This window comes from Mobula hypostoma, chromosome 7, assembly GCF_963921235.1.
Source record: "Mobula hypostoma chromosome 7, sMobHyp1.1, whole genome shotgun sequence".
NCBI lineage: Eukaryota > Metazoa > Chordata > Chondrichthyes > Myliobatiformes > Myliobatidae > Mobula > Mobula hypostoma.
In genome coordinates, this window is record NC_086103.1 from 47,620,668 (window position 1) to 47,639,980 (window position 19,313).

Here is a 19,313-nt window from a genome sequence, read left to right on the forward strand (position 1 = left end):
ATGAGCCTACATTTTAAAATCCGTAATCCATTTCATCAGCATCTTTAAACTAAACTATGTAGAATCACAATAAATTTATCACATCCAGATATACCAAAATGACAAGTCAAATTAAATTTAACAAAACAGAAGGTGTTCTAACAGCCAAGTACCTGGCTGTTCTGAGAATTCTTATCATGATGTGTTAGGCTATTTATACTATTATACTACCACTAGGTGCCACTATAGCAATTTACAAATGCAACCAGAGTTCTAAAACCCTTCTTACAAATATACAGCAACAGCCAACTAAAAGTACACTAAGAATGTCCAGTAAAGTGAAGCTTCAAGTACAAGCCCTCACTGTAGCAGAACAAAAATCAATCTTAAAAAAAAAATGAGTGGGCTGATAAGGTTTTATTATTATCTATTTGCACTAATTAATAGTTGGATTTGTGATCTAAATATACATCACCTTTACAATATACTATTGAACAAAATATACCTCAGCACAAGCCCAGCACATTTCATTGTGAAATTAGGAAGAATACCACCTTGATAACTTACTTACAACCAGATTTCTGTCTAGTTACTTTTCACAACTATGTTATTTGCTAGGTAGGACCTGGAACAGCAACCAGCATTACATTTTTAATGGTAGTTCATTTTAGTTTAAATGCTGTTGGAAATTTTATACATATCAGAATAATTATTTTTGCAATCACAAATATTAAGGCAAATGACTAGCCCCTGAGATTGTCACTAGTTAAAAAAAATTAACAATACCTTAATGATACAATTACCACAGTAGGCCAAAAAATAACTGAATTAAGTTTACTCTAAACAAATTCTCCTTTTAAATGGTAAATCAACTTGAGCATTTCAAAACCAAAAAAGGCAGGTTTATAAAGGTTTAAATAACAAAGGCTTAAATTTTTGTCCATTTCAGAAAATCAAACAATTCTTTCCTTATTTGTGATTCTTATGAAGTATGTGGGGAGATGGTATAATTTCATAATTTACATTCTACAAGAGTAATGCATTTTGATTGGGGTAAAATACATAGCAAAGTTTTCTGAAGCACTTCTGTAATGTGAAATAAGAGGTTCAGTTCCATTTCTAATATTCTCTTGATATCAAAATACAATTTGATTTCATTTTACTGAAATATTTTAATAAGGGATATACTGCAGTTATAGAAAACTTCATTCAGTAACTAATTTATGGGACAAATGAGCTTCACTACACATGCTGTAACAAGGGGGAAAAGCACAATCATAACATTAAAAATAAATTGACATTTTAGTGGTTGACTGGGACATTCTTTTTTCCTGCAGCAACTTGGTTGTGGCTGATTTAAGCCAAAATAGTCTCCTGGAAGTAGTTTCTTATATTTCAATTCAAATTAAACTGTAGCAATAATATGTGTCAAAGTGGCACCAGTTTTAATAATAAAATATGAAATAAAACTGTCCTCCAATTTAAGCAATATTCTTTATTTCAGCTCTTTTGTAGCTTAAACTACTGTAATGACAAGGTTAATATTAAATCACAAAGATCCAGGGAACATTTGTGAATCCAAATTGAGATCATGTCCATGTACTGAAATAGTTCAAGGGCAAAACAGGTTTTAATGTTTGGTAACAAACTCCCTGAAGATATTTTCCATTTAACATGTGATATTTAATTTTCAAATGAGTTTACCATTAATTTCAAGACCATTTAACTTCTTTTCCCCCTGAAAACTAAGAGTGACAATGAGAGGTTGTGAACTTCAAAGATCTGAAATTAAAGGTAAAGGCTGGAAGTGCAAAGCAAGTATCTGATAGACAAAGAAGTGATGTATGACCCTTGATTAGGGTTGTTCAGTTGTAATAGAGTATCATAGTCAAAATGCAGACTTCAGTTTATCTTTCAGATACTAATTGAGCTCTACACATCCAACTTTCAAATGACAAGAGCTACTTAAAAAGAATGGCAATTTTTGGCTGGCTTTAAACAGCATTGCAGTAGTCTGAATAAAGCATTGCATCTACAGTTGTCTCTCAATAAATCTAACAAATTTCCATTTGCACCTAAAAGCTAGTAGGCAAAGTATAAAAGAGGACCAATTCTCAACCCACCTGCCATGATGTCATCAAGAGTGTCAGTTAGCGTCTGTGCTGGAGTTGCAACCATTAATCCATCAGATGCTTGAGCTAAGAGTCCCTGTCCAAGTCCAGCAAGTTGTGCCTGTCCTAACAAAGGCTGATTCACAATTACTCGCTGTAGATCAGGTACGTTAGTGATAGGATAAACAGAACTAGCAAAGTTTGGAGATACTTGTGTTGCTAAAGGTTGAATAGGAACAAACCCCATTTGGGTTGCAGGTGGTTGCTGCTGGCCATCTCTGTGCAAGATGGTGTCCACCTGAGGCAACTTTGAAAAGTCTTCCTCTGGCAGACATTCACCAGTCCCCACCTGAGAGAACAGTCCTCCATGTGGGCATTGCTGTTGTTGTTGCTGGAGCTGAAGCGTCTGCTGTTGACCCTTGGCTTCCAAGTACTCTTTGGTAAACTGCTGCTGAGTTTTCAGCTGCAATTCCCTTTCAACCTTTTGCAGCTCTTTCAAAATCTTTTTCTTCTTCTGTACTTGCTCTTCTCTGCTCTTTTTTAGTTCTTCTATCTTGTCTTTGGTTAAAGTGTCTCCCTGAATCAATTCTAGTGACTTCAACTGCGCCTTCTCAATAGCGTTAATTCTTTGTCCCAGCTCTGTCAGCTTGCCTTCCGTCTCTTCCACAATGCATTCTAAAGGCTGGTACTGGTGGAAGGGCTGGACATCCTGTTCCGCTACCTGCAGGGGACTGGACTTCTGCTTGGATGTACCTAAGCACACGAAAAATGTTTGAAAAAATGCCATGCAAAAATTACTTACCCATGTGTAAGCAGTGTAAACTTTTCACCACATTGTGGCTTTTATTCAGTCTAGCACTGAAAATAAACTTTTCTACATTTGCTTTGTTCAATCTAATGAAGAATTTGAATTCCATATCAGTTTTCAAGTTTTCGGAAATTATTTGTAATCATTTTTTTGTCAGAGAGGAAATGGGAAAGGAAAAAATAAAGTTTCCACAATAGAATTTCCAGAAATGATATTTTTCATAAAAGGGTTAAAGTACAATTATAGTAAAAACTACGGGGTAACATTAAGACTTTTTGTTTTGAATACAATTTTATTGCCTTAAGATCAACAATTTCTTCCCCGATTTGTAGTCTACATGTCTCTTCCCCAACTATTGCAAATATATTTGAATTGGTCTTCAAATAATTGTCTCCAAGGACAACTGTATAAGGCTACTATAAAACTTCTGAATCACATTTAACATGGGACCATTTCTTCGTCAAGCACCAGAAATGTGAATTATACATTAAGATCCAACTAAAGAGCTGAAGAAACAAACTTAAAAATCTGAATTATAACTTGAATCCCCAATTTATATTTAATTTTTGAATTGCAAAAGGCTTGTAACTACAATTCAAAATATTGTGAGTACATGTTCAGAGATTCGCTAGATTTCTTTTTAAGATGCGTCTGATTAAAATTATACATTCACTTTGAATACTGTAACTTTTGTCTTCTGTGATCTGGTGCCACATGGAAAAAGATCCCAATGAACCTGAAACATGCAAATATTTGATGTTTCCAAATTACTACTCCCCCCCTGCAAATCAACTTAAAGATTGCAGGATAATTTCGCTTGATGGTCTATTCTTTCATGCAATATCGCTTGAGGCAGTACAGAGCCAGTAAAGTTCCAGATTTCATTCCTGTTGTTTATGACCTCAGCTGATGCAGCAAAGCCAAACAAGTTCTGGTTACATGTTGCCACAGAACCAAAGCTCAGTAAAAAGACACACAGTTTGGAACAGTTATTTCCTCAAAAGTTTGACATGATCCTTGCTGGGAGGGACAAATGCACACAGAAAATTAAAGTAAATTTTAATGGCCTTCTGCCCATATTCTATACACAACTGTCCTTCATCTATTAACGCATTCCCAAATCAAATATCAATTTTTTTAAAATCACAACCTTTCAAATGAAACCCCTTCATCTTCTCTAGCACAATACCAACTCCCAAAAACACTGCATTCTTTGATTCTGAACTCATGATTCTCCACCAATGTCAACCATACCAAGAGCTACCTTATGACTCTACTCTAGAATTCTACCCCTAAATCTGTTTTCTCCTCTCTGTACAAGCTCTCAGTCTCATGAAAGATACCCTACACATGTCTAAAGTTTCAGGGAACTACCTCAAGAAACCTTGCTGCAAAGATGCTATTTAATTCTACATAGGCCCACGGTAAGAACAAATAATTGGACAAAGAACCCAGGAAATTTTATCATATGCTATAGTACAGAATGTTTGGAGACAGAATTAGTGATTAAATAAATACCTATTTCCAGAAAATGGGCATTAACTTAAAGCGCTGCTTATGTTTGAAAAAAAATGTTCTATTGGCCAAAGGCAGATTTACTATGTCAGTACTTTAATATCATTTTCACTGAAGATATGGGGAGGAGAGGGAAAAATGCATTAGTAATAAGGACAATTATCAGAGCTCAAAATACATAATTTTTGCCAAAGAAAATAGAAATACTGAAGTTTCAGGGCTGCCTCAGTAACTGCATAGGTCACACACATTGTTGATGGAAAAAGAATGCATTCTAACTAATCTTAATTGTTTATTCGGCAAGGAAACCAGAATTATTCCACAAAAACGTATTACTTGAGAAAGCTCACAAAAAGACTGTTTTTTTGTTTTGAAATCAGTTTATTAACAAAGATCTAAGGCCTGTAATGATTTCATGCTATCACCAATTGGCATCACTGACAGAGAGGAAATTTCCAGCAGAGTTAATTTTTGTTTTACATAATTCATTACGGTACTGCTATGAGTTGCTTATCAAAAAATTAGTGCTTTTATGCAAAATTATTGGGCAATATTATCATTTGCTAAAATGCAACATCAGATAATATTTTCAGCCTATATGCATGCTTGCAAAAATGACAAGTGATGGGGACAATTTACCAATTTACTTAGACACAATACAAAATGGATTTTATTTGGAATTTGTTTCTGGATATCCTTCAATTTTCTAAGGAGGTCACTTTTACCAAATATCTGAAACAAAAGTAAGGATACAATTAAGATGAGATGGTTTATATCTAATTATCATGCCATGACCTTGCAAATGATGCTTTAAATATTATTTAAAAACTGGCAAAGGGACACAGAACTGAATGCTCATATAGCTACTCCATTTTGAATAGTTTTAAAAAATCCTTGTCATTAATAATTATGGCATGCAACAACCTAAAATTTGGAGAAAATATTGGTATTAGATTGAAACAGCACACTAGGTCTTTTAACTCTGCAGATATTAGTTTTTAAGATTAATCTAAATTGAATTAACATCTTTATAAATAAGAGCTCGTTGTTATAATGTTGCAATTTTTGAAGAAAAGTTTATATATTTATTGGAAATAAAAGATGCTAACAATTAGTTATAGATTTTTGCTGGTTATAATTTAAGAACAAGTCAAAATGTTCAATATTTGTGATAGAACTAAATTAAGCCTTGATGAAGAGTAGCAAGGAGATATCTGTGTATCACACTCAAAGCAAGATGTTTTCATTAAGGCAATTTGTTCATTCCTGCATTTTTGTACTGAACATCTTAAAATGGAACTGGAGAAGGCTGCTTTCATACCATTGTACCAGTGTGCTAGGGATTGTCACCTGCTGTGTGAAATCTCAATCCTAGGAGCATTATTTCACACTGCATACAGGATCCCATATGTGAGCCTGTTATAGATGCTAAGAACAGTTCTCCTTTTAAAACAATGTTCTCTTGGACTATGTTGCTTGGGTTGATGCATTTAAGTAACCCTCATAATTTCCATCAACAGTTAATAATGCAGCCGAGTATCTGCCTTTTAAAGACCTGAAAGGTATTTGACAAGTCTTACTCATTTGGGAAAACTCAATATAAAAAGGAGGCAATCTTTTGTCATCAGTGTGGCTTAACTGCATTCCAACATTAACCATTTCAATTTAAAACCGAGGATTTTACAATGAAGACTGTTAAAGTGAAACAATTGCACACTAAAGCTTGGACTTAATTACACTGCCATGAATGTTCTCAATTTGTTCAATCATGGCTACCACTGCTGGTTTCTCCTTCCAGGAACTGCCCAATTTAGAGAGCTTATGTGCTAAATGGGATTAGAATAGTCGGCTGAAATTACCAGTACAGCAGTGGTGGACTGTTTCTTTGCTGTATGCCTCTGACACTGAGCTGGGCAAGAATAGGCCTTCCATTGTTAAAGTCAGCAAATCTTTCAGCAGCATCTCTCTTAATCCCTGCATATGCTACAATTAAAGCTGCAACACTGAAGGTGATCTAAAATAATCAAACAATTGCATTCCCTGGCTGCTTAACTTGTTACCTAACATTATTTTATTGCAGCCCTGACCTATTGGTCTGAAGACACCCAGTTTGAATACTGCAACAAGGAATTTAAATTCAAGTTATATCAAAATAACTAGAATTTAGGGTGAAAAGTCAGCCTCAATAAAAGTAGCTAGTAAACTACTCAGTTGTCATAAAATCCCATCTGGTTTATTCATGTCCTTCAAGGAATAAAATTTTATATACATGCAAATCTAGACTCACCAAGTCACTGAATCTTTGAGGTCAATATCAAGAATTGTCATATTAACAGTGTCAAATTCCCTCCCCTCCCCATCCCAGGTAGAACAGGAGTAGAGCTCTACTGGTCCTCATCTATCACCCTAACATTCTTTGCAGCTTCTGCAATCTATAAATGGGATCCCACGAGCTACATTTTCCCCTCATTTCTCCTCAGGGATCCCTCACTCTATGACTCCCTCGTCTGCTCATCCCTCCCCAGACACACTCCCCTATAACAACAAAAGAACACCTGCCCCTACACCTCTCAAGTCACCACCATCCAGGGCCCAAAGCAACATTTGCAAGTGGTGCCATTTCACTGGCATTATTTAATGCATCCAGTTCCAGATACAGTGACCATTTCAACAGCATCTTCACTATCTACCACAGCCACCTGGATCTCCCAGTTGCCAGCGACTTTTATTCTCCTTTCCATTCCCATACCTGCATGTCTGCCCTCAGCCTGCTCTACAAGTTGAGGGTATATGCAAATTAGAGGAATTACACTTCATATTCCACCTGGATAGTCTGCAACATGGGGGTTTGAATATTTAATTCACCAATTTATCACCTCTCGGCTTCAGATATCATTCCCACTCTTCCTCTCCCTCACTTGAATCCACTCCTCCCTTCCCATCACCTTTTTATACTTTCTTCTAACTTTCAGTCCAGATGAAGGGTGTTCACTCAAAATGTCAACTACCTATTTCCTGCCAAAGATGCTGCCTGACATGCTGAGTTCCTCCAGCATTCTGTGTGCGGTGTCAATTGAAAAACCTTGGCCAATCTGTTCTAATAGTAAAGACCTCATTAGTTTCTCAAAGGAACCCCTAACCGGTTTCTATTCTCGGAATGTAATGAAGCCTAGCAGATACTCACCTTTACATTTAAAAACAGGCATCCATAGGACTTCATCTTTTGGGAAAGGCAAGCATAGTATTGTTCCCATTATCAGCACCATTCACTGTTGTTGAAACATCACAGTATTTCCAAGGCTAAACTGAGTGTCTTTACACACTCCAAAATGAGTCCTGGATTGCATATCTAAGTGATGCTGCTAAGAAATTCACTTTTGTATAAAAGTGCTTAAAATTCCATTAATGTGTATCACAGTTACCTAGAGTTGACTATCATCTTTCCTTCTTACCTAAATATTTCCCAAGATGGTAACAAAAGATTTTACCAGAACAAGAGCATTACAGGTTTCCCACTATAGTTTAGGTACTCTATCCAGATCTTACAATGTTTGACGGGTTTCAATGAGATACATCAATGAGTACAGGTGAGCTCCTCACGTTACCCTTTCTTTGCCAGAATCATTCTTGTGAACCTCCTTCTAGACCCTCTACAACGCCAGCACATCTTTTCTTAGATAAGGTGCCAAAACTCCTCACAACTCTCCAAATGTGGTCTGACTAATGCCTTATAACTCCTCAATATTACATCCTTGCTCTCATATTCTGGTCCTCTTGAAATTAGTACAAACATTGCATTAGCCTTCCTTACCACCAACTCAACCAGCAAGTTAATCCTTAGGGAGTCCTGCACAAGGGCTCCTAAGTATCTTTGCACCTCCGATTTTTGAATTTTCTCCCCAATTAGAAAATAAGTCCAATCTAACTAGTTGAAATACTTGCAATTTTGCCATTCTCTACCTGGCCAAATCCAATGATTACCCCAAATCTAAAACACGTTTGAGGATTAAACACCAAATAAGTGTACCCAATGGTCTTGACTTTCTTAGTTATCTTGCAGTCATGTACAGCACTGCTAACTACAAAGCTAGCCAACTCAAGTTTTGGATCAAGTCAGTCATGGAAAGTAGGCTCCTTCCTACCTATCCAAATCAAGATCTTCATACAGGACCCAAAGGCACACAATTACTAATCTTCTTCCTCATCTTTCCAACTAGTTTAATCTTCAATTGATAATTACATAAGAAGCAAAGTTCAAGCCCTCAAAATAATGGGAGACAATTGGAAATACTCAGGAGTAACAAAGTGAGCAACAGAACTGACCAGCCCATATACTGTTCTATTGATTACAGCACAAACTTCACATTTCAGTTTGCCATGTGGCATTTCAGTAAAAACTGGTTGCTGCTGCAACATCACTGAAGGATCTATACACAAGTTACTTTGTGGCCTTCTTTGATTAAATATGCTCTAACAACTGCTAATAGAAACTTAACTTTAAGTTCGTTCAAAATAATGAGATATTTCAAAGGACTTTACAAATAACCATTAAAGGTGCTGAGGTAGAGACAAATAAAATTTGGTTGACTGTTAACTATTGAGATGATTACCCACGAATTACCTACGAGTTCATCATTAAAGATAGAAAGCTCTTGGCATCCTTTCCTTACATTTTCACCAGCCTCTTCCCCCACTCCCCACTATAACTGTAGGTCATGGCTTTCAGTATTATAGTGTATAACAGCTTAATGTCAGGCAGACATCCAAACGCAATATGTACCAAGCTTCCTCATCAAGTGCTTAAACTAGGTCTTCATTTGGCAATTAGGATGACTCTACTTTTAAGTACAAGCTAGAGCTATCTCTATACAACTGTTTCCCCCTTTTGTCAAAAATTTAGACCACAGCTCAGTTCTACTCTCTCATGTAGAAACATCCACCGCCTTTTAATGCATTGGGGTTTTGATAAAATTAAATAGGGAGTAAACATACTGATTCCTTTTCAGAATTCAAGACAGCCACCAACTAAATGCCCTGGTTAACATGGTGAGCAAAGCATGCCACCTACAAGTAAATCTACCATTAGTGATCACTCATCTTGACATAAAGTGAACTAATCTTACAGAAATGTTTCAAAGATAAAGGTATCCCAACAACTGTGAAAGACCTGAAAGACCATTCCTGCGATGGGTGACAGCTGATAAATGCCTCTCATCTTTGACACAAGAACAACAGCTCTTCTAACTATGCTTATAAAAATACTGGACTCAGCACATGACTTTCATTTTAAAAAAATTATTCATTCCCAAACTTTCTAGCTTCTTCTTAGGGTTTGCATAAGGAACCGGGTCAAAATGTTTTCTCAGTCTTACAATATACAATGCCACAAAGTCGAGAACTCCACTACACATTCTGCTCTACTATTCAACTCTACTTTGATTCCACCTAGATCTCTTAGCAAACCATATACAGTATATGCTGCGCAAGCCTGAGAACTAGCAATAAATACCATCTTGATCTTGCACCTAGGATTATGTGCCAGGCTTCCTCTTTAAATGCTTTGCCCAGGTCTTTATTTGACATCAAGAATGACTGAGTACAGGCCAGTCATCTCCATGCAATTGCATCTACTTTTGTCAAAAAGCCATCCCAAATCTCAGTCCTATATTTCTTGTGAAAAGAACTTCATTTTCACATAGAACTTCCTTCAATGAAATCACAATTTTGATATATTAGCTCATCTTGCTCAAAGTAATAGCAAGATTTCCTACTCTCTAGCCTTAAAGTGACAAGTTAGTAGTTCCTAACAAAGGTTTATTATTACCATCATCCCACCATTTAAAATTAAGACAGGAAATCTATTTAAACCTGCCAATTGACTAAACTATTTTGACAGTCTACCAAAAATCCATGAAACTTATTTTGATTTTATTTTAAAAAGAAACACAATAACATTAAAACTTCAGTTAACTAGAACATCAAACTTAACTCATGCAAAAACTACTCATGGGGTAAGGTTACTTCATTGAAATTTGTGTTTGTTTCCAATAAAGTCTACTTCCCATATTTTCTTTTATTGTAATTTCTTTAAGACTCAGACCCCTAATGATTAGAAGGGAAGTACAAAGTTACAAGCCACAAGGACCATGATACCCTCCTTCAACCTACTAAAACAATCAAAAACTCACCTTTATTAATTACAGATAGAGAAGCTCCAACATTTGCTGGAGATTGATCAGGCTCTTGGGGTGGAACTACCATGGCGAGAGCTTGCACTGGTACCCTGGGAGCCTGGGGGAAAAAAATTACAGAATAACCCAGTTATCATATAAACCCACACATTCATCCAAAAATAACAACTATTTTCAGATGCAATTCAGATTATTCAAACTTTCCAATATTTATTAAAGCTTTTGTAAGAATCAAAGCCAATCATGGATGCAAACCCATTATATCTGTGCCAATGCTTTGAATGAGCAACAAGTTTCATTTCCTTGCTATTTTTCTATAGCTTTACAAATTGTTCCCTCTTTTAAAGCATCTCTCCATTTCATGGAGGTGATTGGTTAGTTGCCCAAATCAGGAGACCGCTGTTTACTGATCCTTCTGCAACTGGAAGCAATTTCTTTTGCCAACAGTTTCTTGTTGCCCAATACCTACCATGACATTAAATATACAGATTACTTTTTTCCCCTTAACCTTCTAAACATTAAAGAGAAAGATGTCAGCTTCTCTTTTATTCATATAATAGAACTTGTGCATCCCTGGTACCAACCTGCTCCAGTCCAAGTGTAAAAGCATGAAACAATTCAGGTTTCAATTTTTCCTCCCCACTCAAGTGCACTCAATTTCTCAACTTGAACCAGCACTTAGTTGTATTTTGACTCAATTCTCTGTTTTGTTCTCAACCACTTGCTGTGTTTGTGGAAAAGTCAGTAATGCAACCTACTTAGTGGCAAGTATTTGTTACATTTCAAAGGGAGCCCCCCCCACCCCGCCACATAACTTCACAAACTTAACTTATCTGCTTTCCAATAATGCTGCCTTTCCAATAATGACTTTCAGAACTACTTTATTATCATTGTAAGCCGAACAAAATAGAATGCACCTGAGGTGGAGTTCTTTACAGAGGCTGGAAAAAGTGCCAATGTTTCAATACCTGTGCGACCTGACTAAGGCTCAATCAGAAGATTCATCTAAAGTAGTCAACAGCTACAGAATTACGTGTAGAATGGATGTGAACTCTTCCTCACAGGGGTAGAATAGAAGGACATACCAACTGCTGTGGTAGATAAATTAGATATGTGGGTTATCATAGAAAGAAAGATCAAGTACATAAAGCTTACATGTGCGAGCTTAGGAGAGTGGAAGTTGATTTATAAAGGGCATAGCAAGGTAGGTGCTGGAAGAAACCTTGCCCTGAGTGGCCAGTCTGGAACAAGGGGAAAATCAACATCAATGAGGGAGTGCTATTTTGAAAACTCTTCACGAATCTTTTATAATTTTTGTTTACCCCACAGTACTGTGATTCCTCAGCATTCATCCACAGTACATTCAAGGAATGACTAACAGGGCTTTACAATATAAAAGAAATGAAGAGATATGAGGGTTGAGGGTAAGAGTGGTACCATAATCAGAAATTAATTTTGATTTAACTAAACAGCAGGACAGGCACTGAGTCAAATGTCCTAGTGCTGTTTTTCTATCTGCTTCAGTAAAAATACTACTTGTGTTCATTGTGTTCCTATTGCAATTTTGAGCCAAGATAAGCAAAACTGAAAATAGAGCAATTTATAGCTAACAGTCTAAAAATACGGCAAGTTAAAAGGCAGCGCATACAAGCTTATGCAGTAATAATTATAATCAACCAAAATTTCAAACTTTGGCAAGAATACCTTGAATACATATCAAGGTTACAGTATCCAGTTAATACATTTACTCACTTTTGTTAGTTAGTATTCACACTTGGCTTCAAAAACAAAATTCTCATCTGGAAAAATCAGCTTAAATGAAATGGGTAATTTAAATTTACTTCTGTAGTGGAAGCAATACGAATTGAAAATAATTTGAAACCTCACCTGAGACTGATCATGAGAAGGTGGTGTGAGCTGTGCCACATCTGGGCCTGGTACAGGCAAGATGTTGTTTGGATAGTCTAACAAGTATGACACTACATTTGTATGCCCTCCTTTAGCAGCTTCTATGAGCATTGTAGAGCCATCCTGAGGAATACAAAGTTAGTTTAATTAAAGAAATTTTGTTTAGGATTTCCCACATCAGAATTCCATACAAAGTGTAGTTTACAAAATTTGCCCTAAAAAGCACATTTTCAATACCTTTAATCGATGCGTAGGATCAGCTCCATGTGCCAAAAGGAGCTCAACAACAGCAAGGTGTCCTCCAGCACATGCCAAAGACACTACAGTATGATCATTATTAGCTGTAGCTCTGTTCACGTTGGCTCCTAAAAAGATAAAAGCCAAGTCATCATGGAGCAATTGTGGCTTGATAATAGTACAGTACATTTACTTAATTCCTGTGTTAGAAAAATCCTACAGTTCACTCATATCAATTTAGAGAAAAAAACATCTTTACCATTCTAACCCAACTATAGCTCTAGATTAATGGTAATACAATAACCTAACCTGCAACGCCACTTAAAGATAATTCTTGTGACATGTAGATGATATAAAAGAACGAAAACAGTTGCTGTGCAATTACCTGTTACAAAAAAAAAGTACTTTCAGTTAAGCAACTTTGCCTAGTTGGGCACAAGGCTATTGAGGTGGCTGAAGTAAGACAAACTAACCTTTAGACTTAATTATGACCCAAGTAAATCTAGAGCAACTAAGTAAATAATTAAAGTCATTTAAAGTAAATAAAGTAATTGCTTTATGAACCTCTCAGACCTATGTTGTTTTAACTAACACCATGAGATAATATATATTCATGTCTGAAAACTCAAAGGAAATTTGAAGAAACAGAAGAAACTGAACTCTGCCTAGACAGCTGCTAAGATCAAGGTAGAACATGAATACCAGCAGCGATCAGCAGCAACAATGCTTACTACCTAGCTGTTCAGCAATCACTTAATGTTGCCAACTTACACAAACTCCAAAAGTGTTTTAAGTGCATGAAGAACAAGGAGATATTAAAGAGAAAGATAGGACAAAAATAAGTAGCCCATGTGTGAAGGTGAAGGATGTCGGATAGTTTCCCAATTTTTTTGAGATTTCACAAAGGAAAGATTCAATGTAAGTGGTGTAGTTAAGGTGAACAGCAAACGGATGGGATAAACATAGGTTAAGGACTTATCACCTTTGAAGATGGATAAATTGGCTGGCCCTGATAAAATGCATATTAGGCTGTGTTAAAAAGAGCAAGGGTGGAAACAGCAGAAGATCCCACTGTACTTTTTTTTAATCCCCAAGGCTACAGGAGTGAAACTTAAAATTGGAGAGCATCATTGTTCTAAAAATAAATCAAGAAATCAAAACCCAGATTAACTTCAGTTATGCCAATTATTAGAATTCAGGTGGTCATGCTTAACATGCTTGGTTGAATTCTTTTTGAGGAGGGTTAATGGGGTTAGCAAATTTAGGAGGAGTTCTGACAAGTCCAACATGGCAGACTGGTCAAAAGAGTAAAAGCCTATTGGATCCAAGGGAGATTATCAAATTGGGGTTAATAGTTGATTTCGACATATTTCTACACTGAAAAGTTATTAAAAATAATGTATTAGTACTTAGTGGATGAACAAAGATACAGATGGTTTAGTCATCTGGGCAGAAATGTGCCAAATGGAATTCCATTAAATTCTGATGTCTTCAGAAGACTAAAGTAATCGATTCAGGAAGATCAGAATTAGAATTTGGTTTAATATCACTGGCATTAAATAAGTAGGGGAAAAAAGAGAGCAAAAAAAGTGAGTTGGTATACATGGGTTAATTGTCCATTCAGTAATTTGATAGGAGTAGGGAAGAAGCTGTTCCTAAAGTGCTGAGTGTGTACCTTCAGTCTCCTGTATTTCCTCCTTGATGGTAGCAATGGTAAGAGGTAATGTTCTGGGTGATGGGGAGACCTTAATGACAGCTACTACCTTTTTGAGGCATCACCTATTGAAGATGCCTCCAATGCTGGAGAAGCTAGTGCCCACAATAGATCTGGCCAGGTTAGCTGATGCAACAAGGAAAGGGTGGTGCATTAAGTATGAGGGGTAGGGGCAGGGTAGAAGATGTGTGATGTGCAGAAATGAAAAGGCCTTTGAGGCCAAGCAATCAGATCCTTAAAGGCACCTGGCACATTGATAAAATAGTTAAAAGACATAAGGAATGCTCTTTTTGTTTGCCAAGGGCCATGTGATTACATAGAATGATAGAGCACCAGTTAAAGAGTTGAGATATTGAATGCAATTCTAATCAACAGAAAAAAAAAGAAAAATGATTGAAATAAAATTATAGTGATGTCAATACTGGAAATTTGCAGCCATGAAGAAAACTAAAATGACACGATAATTTTCTACGCCAGGGAGGTTGAGGGAGACTTGTGGTGTGTAAAACTAAGGAGGAAGATAGAGTAAATTGGAAGGATCTCTTCTACCCTAGAATCAACAACTTAAAATGAAACTAAAACTGGAAGAATTTTCAACAGTGGAACATATTTCTTTGACGATTTGGAACTGGAGGCAGAGAAATGCTGCTATGAAGTTTGACAGCTCTTCTAATAAGTGCAATTAAATTGGATAGAGACATTACCGCAGAAAAGAAAACATCACCTTGAGAGTGATAAGGATCTAGAACATTTCCTGAAAGAGTTGCAGAGCCACAAATCAATGTTTTAACAATGTTTATGACTCCTTCCATTCCAGTCCTGCTTAAGGGTCTCAGCCTGAAACATCGACTGTTTATTTCCCTGCATTGATGCTGCCTGACTTGCTGAATTCTTCAAGCATTTTGTGATTGTTTACCTAATGTCAGGATCATCTCTTAAGGTTCAACTTAAGTGAATTTAGAACAGCCGTCAAGCTTTCTTGCAGTGCTTTTCCACACTTGTAAATATTTCCAAAAATCACTAATAGAACCCAGATTGCCAGCTCTGGCTCTGTATGATGCACTGCAATCAATCTAAATCTGGTTTGCTACTAAATAAACAAGTTTTACATTGTACTAACGGGATTGGTAAACCAAAAGCATATTTCTGATATCTGAACAATATTACTTGTATGTTGATTTCTGTCTTTCAGAGAAAACTGATTAACATTGTCTTAAATTCATGATGGAACTTTATTTGTCATTTCTGCATTGAAATATACAGTGAAATACATCATTTGCATTAACAACCAACATACTTGAAGGTGGGTTACAAACATCAATCGATGGATTAACTTCTAAAATTGTATTTTAAAATTGGACTTTCAGGCTGAAAGTGGGGAAGGGGGGAGGAAAAAAAGTGTATAGTCAGGACATTGTAGAGGACAAATGACAACTGGTTCACCTTTACTAATGAGGAATTGTACTGTACACAAATGTCCAGCTCTTGCAGCTTTCATCAGTGGTGTCCTCCCACCTTCAGATTCATGTTCCTGTTAAAACAAAGGTTTTAGGAACCTCATGAAGAGCCTTAAGTAGAATCTAATTCTGTAAAAACTACATGCAATTTAATGAAGTTGTCAAAGATGTACTCTGAAGTTCCAAATAATTCATTACAACGTTAAATTACAGCTTTCATTAATTATATTTCAAATAATTGAATACTAAAAATAGATTCATATATTACAGTCAGTCAAATTACCATGTTAGCGCCTACCTGTTGTGATAGTTTAATGTTACAGGAAATATTAATTACCAAATCAGCTCCTGCTTGCAGAAGAACATCAGCAACATCAGTATGCCCATTTTCACAGGCATAAGTTAAGGCTGTATCCCCTGTAGCTGTTGTGGCATGCACGTTCGCTCCTAATAAAAGCAGAAATTATGCATGCATTATATAGACAAAAATTTATTAGCCTGAGCATTTACAGTTTAGATTAAAAATGTAAATATTTGAATTATAAATTTACATGTCAGAAAAATGGCATTGGATAAAGCTCTTTAAAAAAATCAGAGTTCTGTTTCTACCTCAGATGCAAAGTTTGAAGAACTTTGTTATAAAAGCAAAATAGTAAATCCACAGTCTTTCATGTTTGGGCTTTCAGCCTTATCATTTGAAAAGAGATACTATTTCATCAATTGCAACTACTTTTTCCCTTCAACCCTATTATAAGCACAACCGAGTTTTAATAATTAGTTAGTATAAATAAAATGTAGTCTTAATATGGTAAACTGCTTTGCTTTAAACAACTGATTACTTTGGAAGCTCAAATGTAATGGAAGACAAGGTACTATAATTGTTTTTGACCCTAGCAAATTTGAACACCAAAATTAATGTACAGAAGTGTGTGTTTGGACTGAACTGCACATTTATCTCAATAGAGCTGCCAAGTTAAAATATCTGTTGTCTCAACAATTTGCCAAAAATAAAATGTCAAGATTCGTAACATCTGCCAACACTTTCATCATTTCAAGAAAAGTAGCAAAAAGTGGCAAGTCTTGTCCATACTTTACTTGCATCATTGTAATAGGTGTAGAGAGAAAGTTAAATCACAGATTCCACCCAATGTTGCTGGGGGTCTAAGTATTAATTAATTTTTGTTTACCTTACTTTATGACATTGATGACATTAGTCCTAATTAATTTTATTATAGTACTAATTAATTTTTATCTTATATTTATCACATTTTAAAGTTAAACTTGAATGTCAATTTTGAAACAAATTTTACTTAACTAATGTCAACTCTATTCCCTAATGTCAGTTTGCACTATGGCTTGTAGAGCTCTCAAATCTGATTCCAGCTTTGAAGCCAGCTCTGTTTCTAAAAAGAGCTATAATGAGGAACAGATAAGGAAGCATACATGTTCAGGACATCAAAAGTTGCAAAATACTGTGCACTATGAATGGCAGACTGTAAAGCAAAAATTCCCAGAATTAGAAAAGTAGAAAACCATTAGCAAATCAAAACATACCTGACGCAAGTAAATACTTGACCAATTCAAGATGACCTTCTTGAGCAGCCTCCATCAATGGCGTAGAGCAGCCCAATTCAATGTCAGCTCCCGCCTTTATTAAAAAATCTGCAACTTCCAAGAATCCGCCACAGCAAGCTAGTGTTAGTGCCGTTTCCTGGGTTTCTTCTGTCTGTGCATTTATATTGGCTCCTACAAGAATCCCAGTAGAGTTATGTTACTTATGAAGTCCTGGTCAAGGAGAATTATGGCTGATTATCTATTTCAACACTACATACCAAAACATTCAATTTCTTCATGACCCAGATTCAGAATTCTTAATAGGAAAGCTCCCATCAAGCATAGCCTTTAGCTAGAAAATTCTCTCAACAACAAACATGGTACGGCCATTTTCAATTTTCACCTCTCATGTCCATCTAATATCAGTCAAGAGAATTTTTACGCCTCCTTTTAAGTAAATCGTTCTCAGAATAAAGAGAAAACTACAGAAGCATTTTAATGGCGGTCTCAAGGTCCTATATAATTACAATTCTGACAACACATACTATTATCACATCATAAAAATAAGTACAATTGCATTTTACACAATTAACAGATTCACTTTTTTTCAATAAAAAGTTGTATACTCCCAGTCCTTACAGAATACTCAAGTTCCTCAAAATACATTTCTCTTATTTTCACTCACTTAGCCCATCAATTTTTTACTGAAGCCTTTCCGTATCCTTATAGTAACTTAACCCATATTTGAACACAACACACTCAGCCCTTCATGAAACAGATAACATCTGACTACTTACAGACTACCAGCCTGCAAGTTCTTCATACTTTTCCGTCCATTGTCCATTCCTTAATCCACTCTGATATATTACCCCCATGAACTCTCATTTGCTTTGACAACCTTCTAGTGATCTTACCGTAAATTCAAATATGCTGCATTTTCTGGCTCCTCCTTATCTAAATCACTAATTATATTTGCCAATCATCATCATTCATCAACTCAATCAATACCAGCCTCCAAACATTCCCCTTAAATATGGCACATTATGCTTTTTGCCCTGTAAACATATCTCCACAAAATATTCAAGCTGCTTCCCAAAATTATCTGGTCTTTCTACTACCTTTCTACTACAGCTTAGCTTGAAATAGTTTTCCATTAGCTATTTTTGTTCAACAACTCTAAATGGGAATTTCATCATGTATCTTTCAATTTCATTAGGAAAACAAAACCTTCCTTTGATTCCCTTGAGCATCATCAATTGGAGGTGATGGCAGTGGGTACCCAGTAAACAAAAGTAGTTTAGTACTGTTTGTCTTTATTCTCCTTTCCTGTCTATTCTGACAGGTACCATTCTATAATCTGGGTTTTCCAGAAGAGTGAAATCTTCTTCCCTTTGCTGCCTTTCAGTACAGATGAAATTAATGGAACTATTGCCTACCAAGAATAATTTCAAAAAGTTTCTCGTTCTCTCTGTGGCCCTAGCTCTCCATGATTGCCAAATGTAGTGAAGATAAGCCCAGATTCCATGATGAGTTTTTAAACTTTATAACTTAAGTGCCAAATACATATTATCTTAGTTACAAGCAAAAGTTCTGATACTATTAGCAATACTTCAAATACTGAGATTAACCCACTTTGAACTTGGAAAACAAGTTTAATAAAAACATACTCTTGAGAACAAAAGAATAAACACAAACAGTGCTAAACTACTTTTGTTTATTGGGTACCCACTGCCAGCACCTCCAATTGATGATGCTCATGGGAATCAAAGGAAGGTTTTGTTTTCCTAATGAAGTTGGAAGATACATGATGAAATTCCCATTTAGAGTTGTTGAACAAAA

At 36.0% G+C, this 19,313-nt stretch overlaps 1 protein-coding gene across 9 annotated transcripts in view; it reads right to left on the minus strand.

The window, feature by feature from the left end:
• Positions 1-19,313, minus strand: part of ankhd1 (ankyrin repeat and KH domain containing 1) — a 150,032-nt gene that overhangs the window by 47,485 nt on the left and 83,234 nt on the right. For 7 of the 9 annotated variants that reach the window (XM_063053397.1, XM_063053394.1, XM_063053396.1 and 4 more), the window contains 7 exons: positions 17,475-17,666; positions 16,258-16,367; positions 15,907-15,994; positions 12,750-12,877; positions 12,492-12,635; positions 10,602-10,704; positions 2,103-2,843 (listed from right to left, as the gene is read on the minus strand). In XM_063053397.1, the coding sequence (XP_062909467.1) occupies positions 2,103-2,843; positions 10,602-10,704; positions 12,492-12,635; positions 12,750-12,877; positions 15,907-15,994; positions 16,258-16,367; positions 17,475-17,666 (1,506 nt within the window). The remainder of the gene's footprint in view (positions 1-2,102; positions 2,844-10,601; positions 10,705-12,491; positions 12,636-12,749; positions 12,878-15,906; positions 15,995-16,257; positions 16,368-17,474; positions 17,667-19,313) is intronic. The other 2 variants (XM_063053401.1, XM_063053400.1) reach the window with 1 other exon arrangement.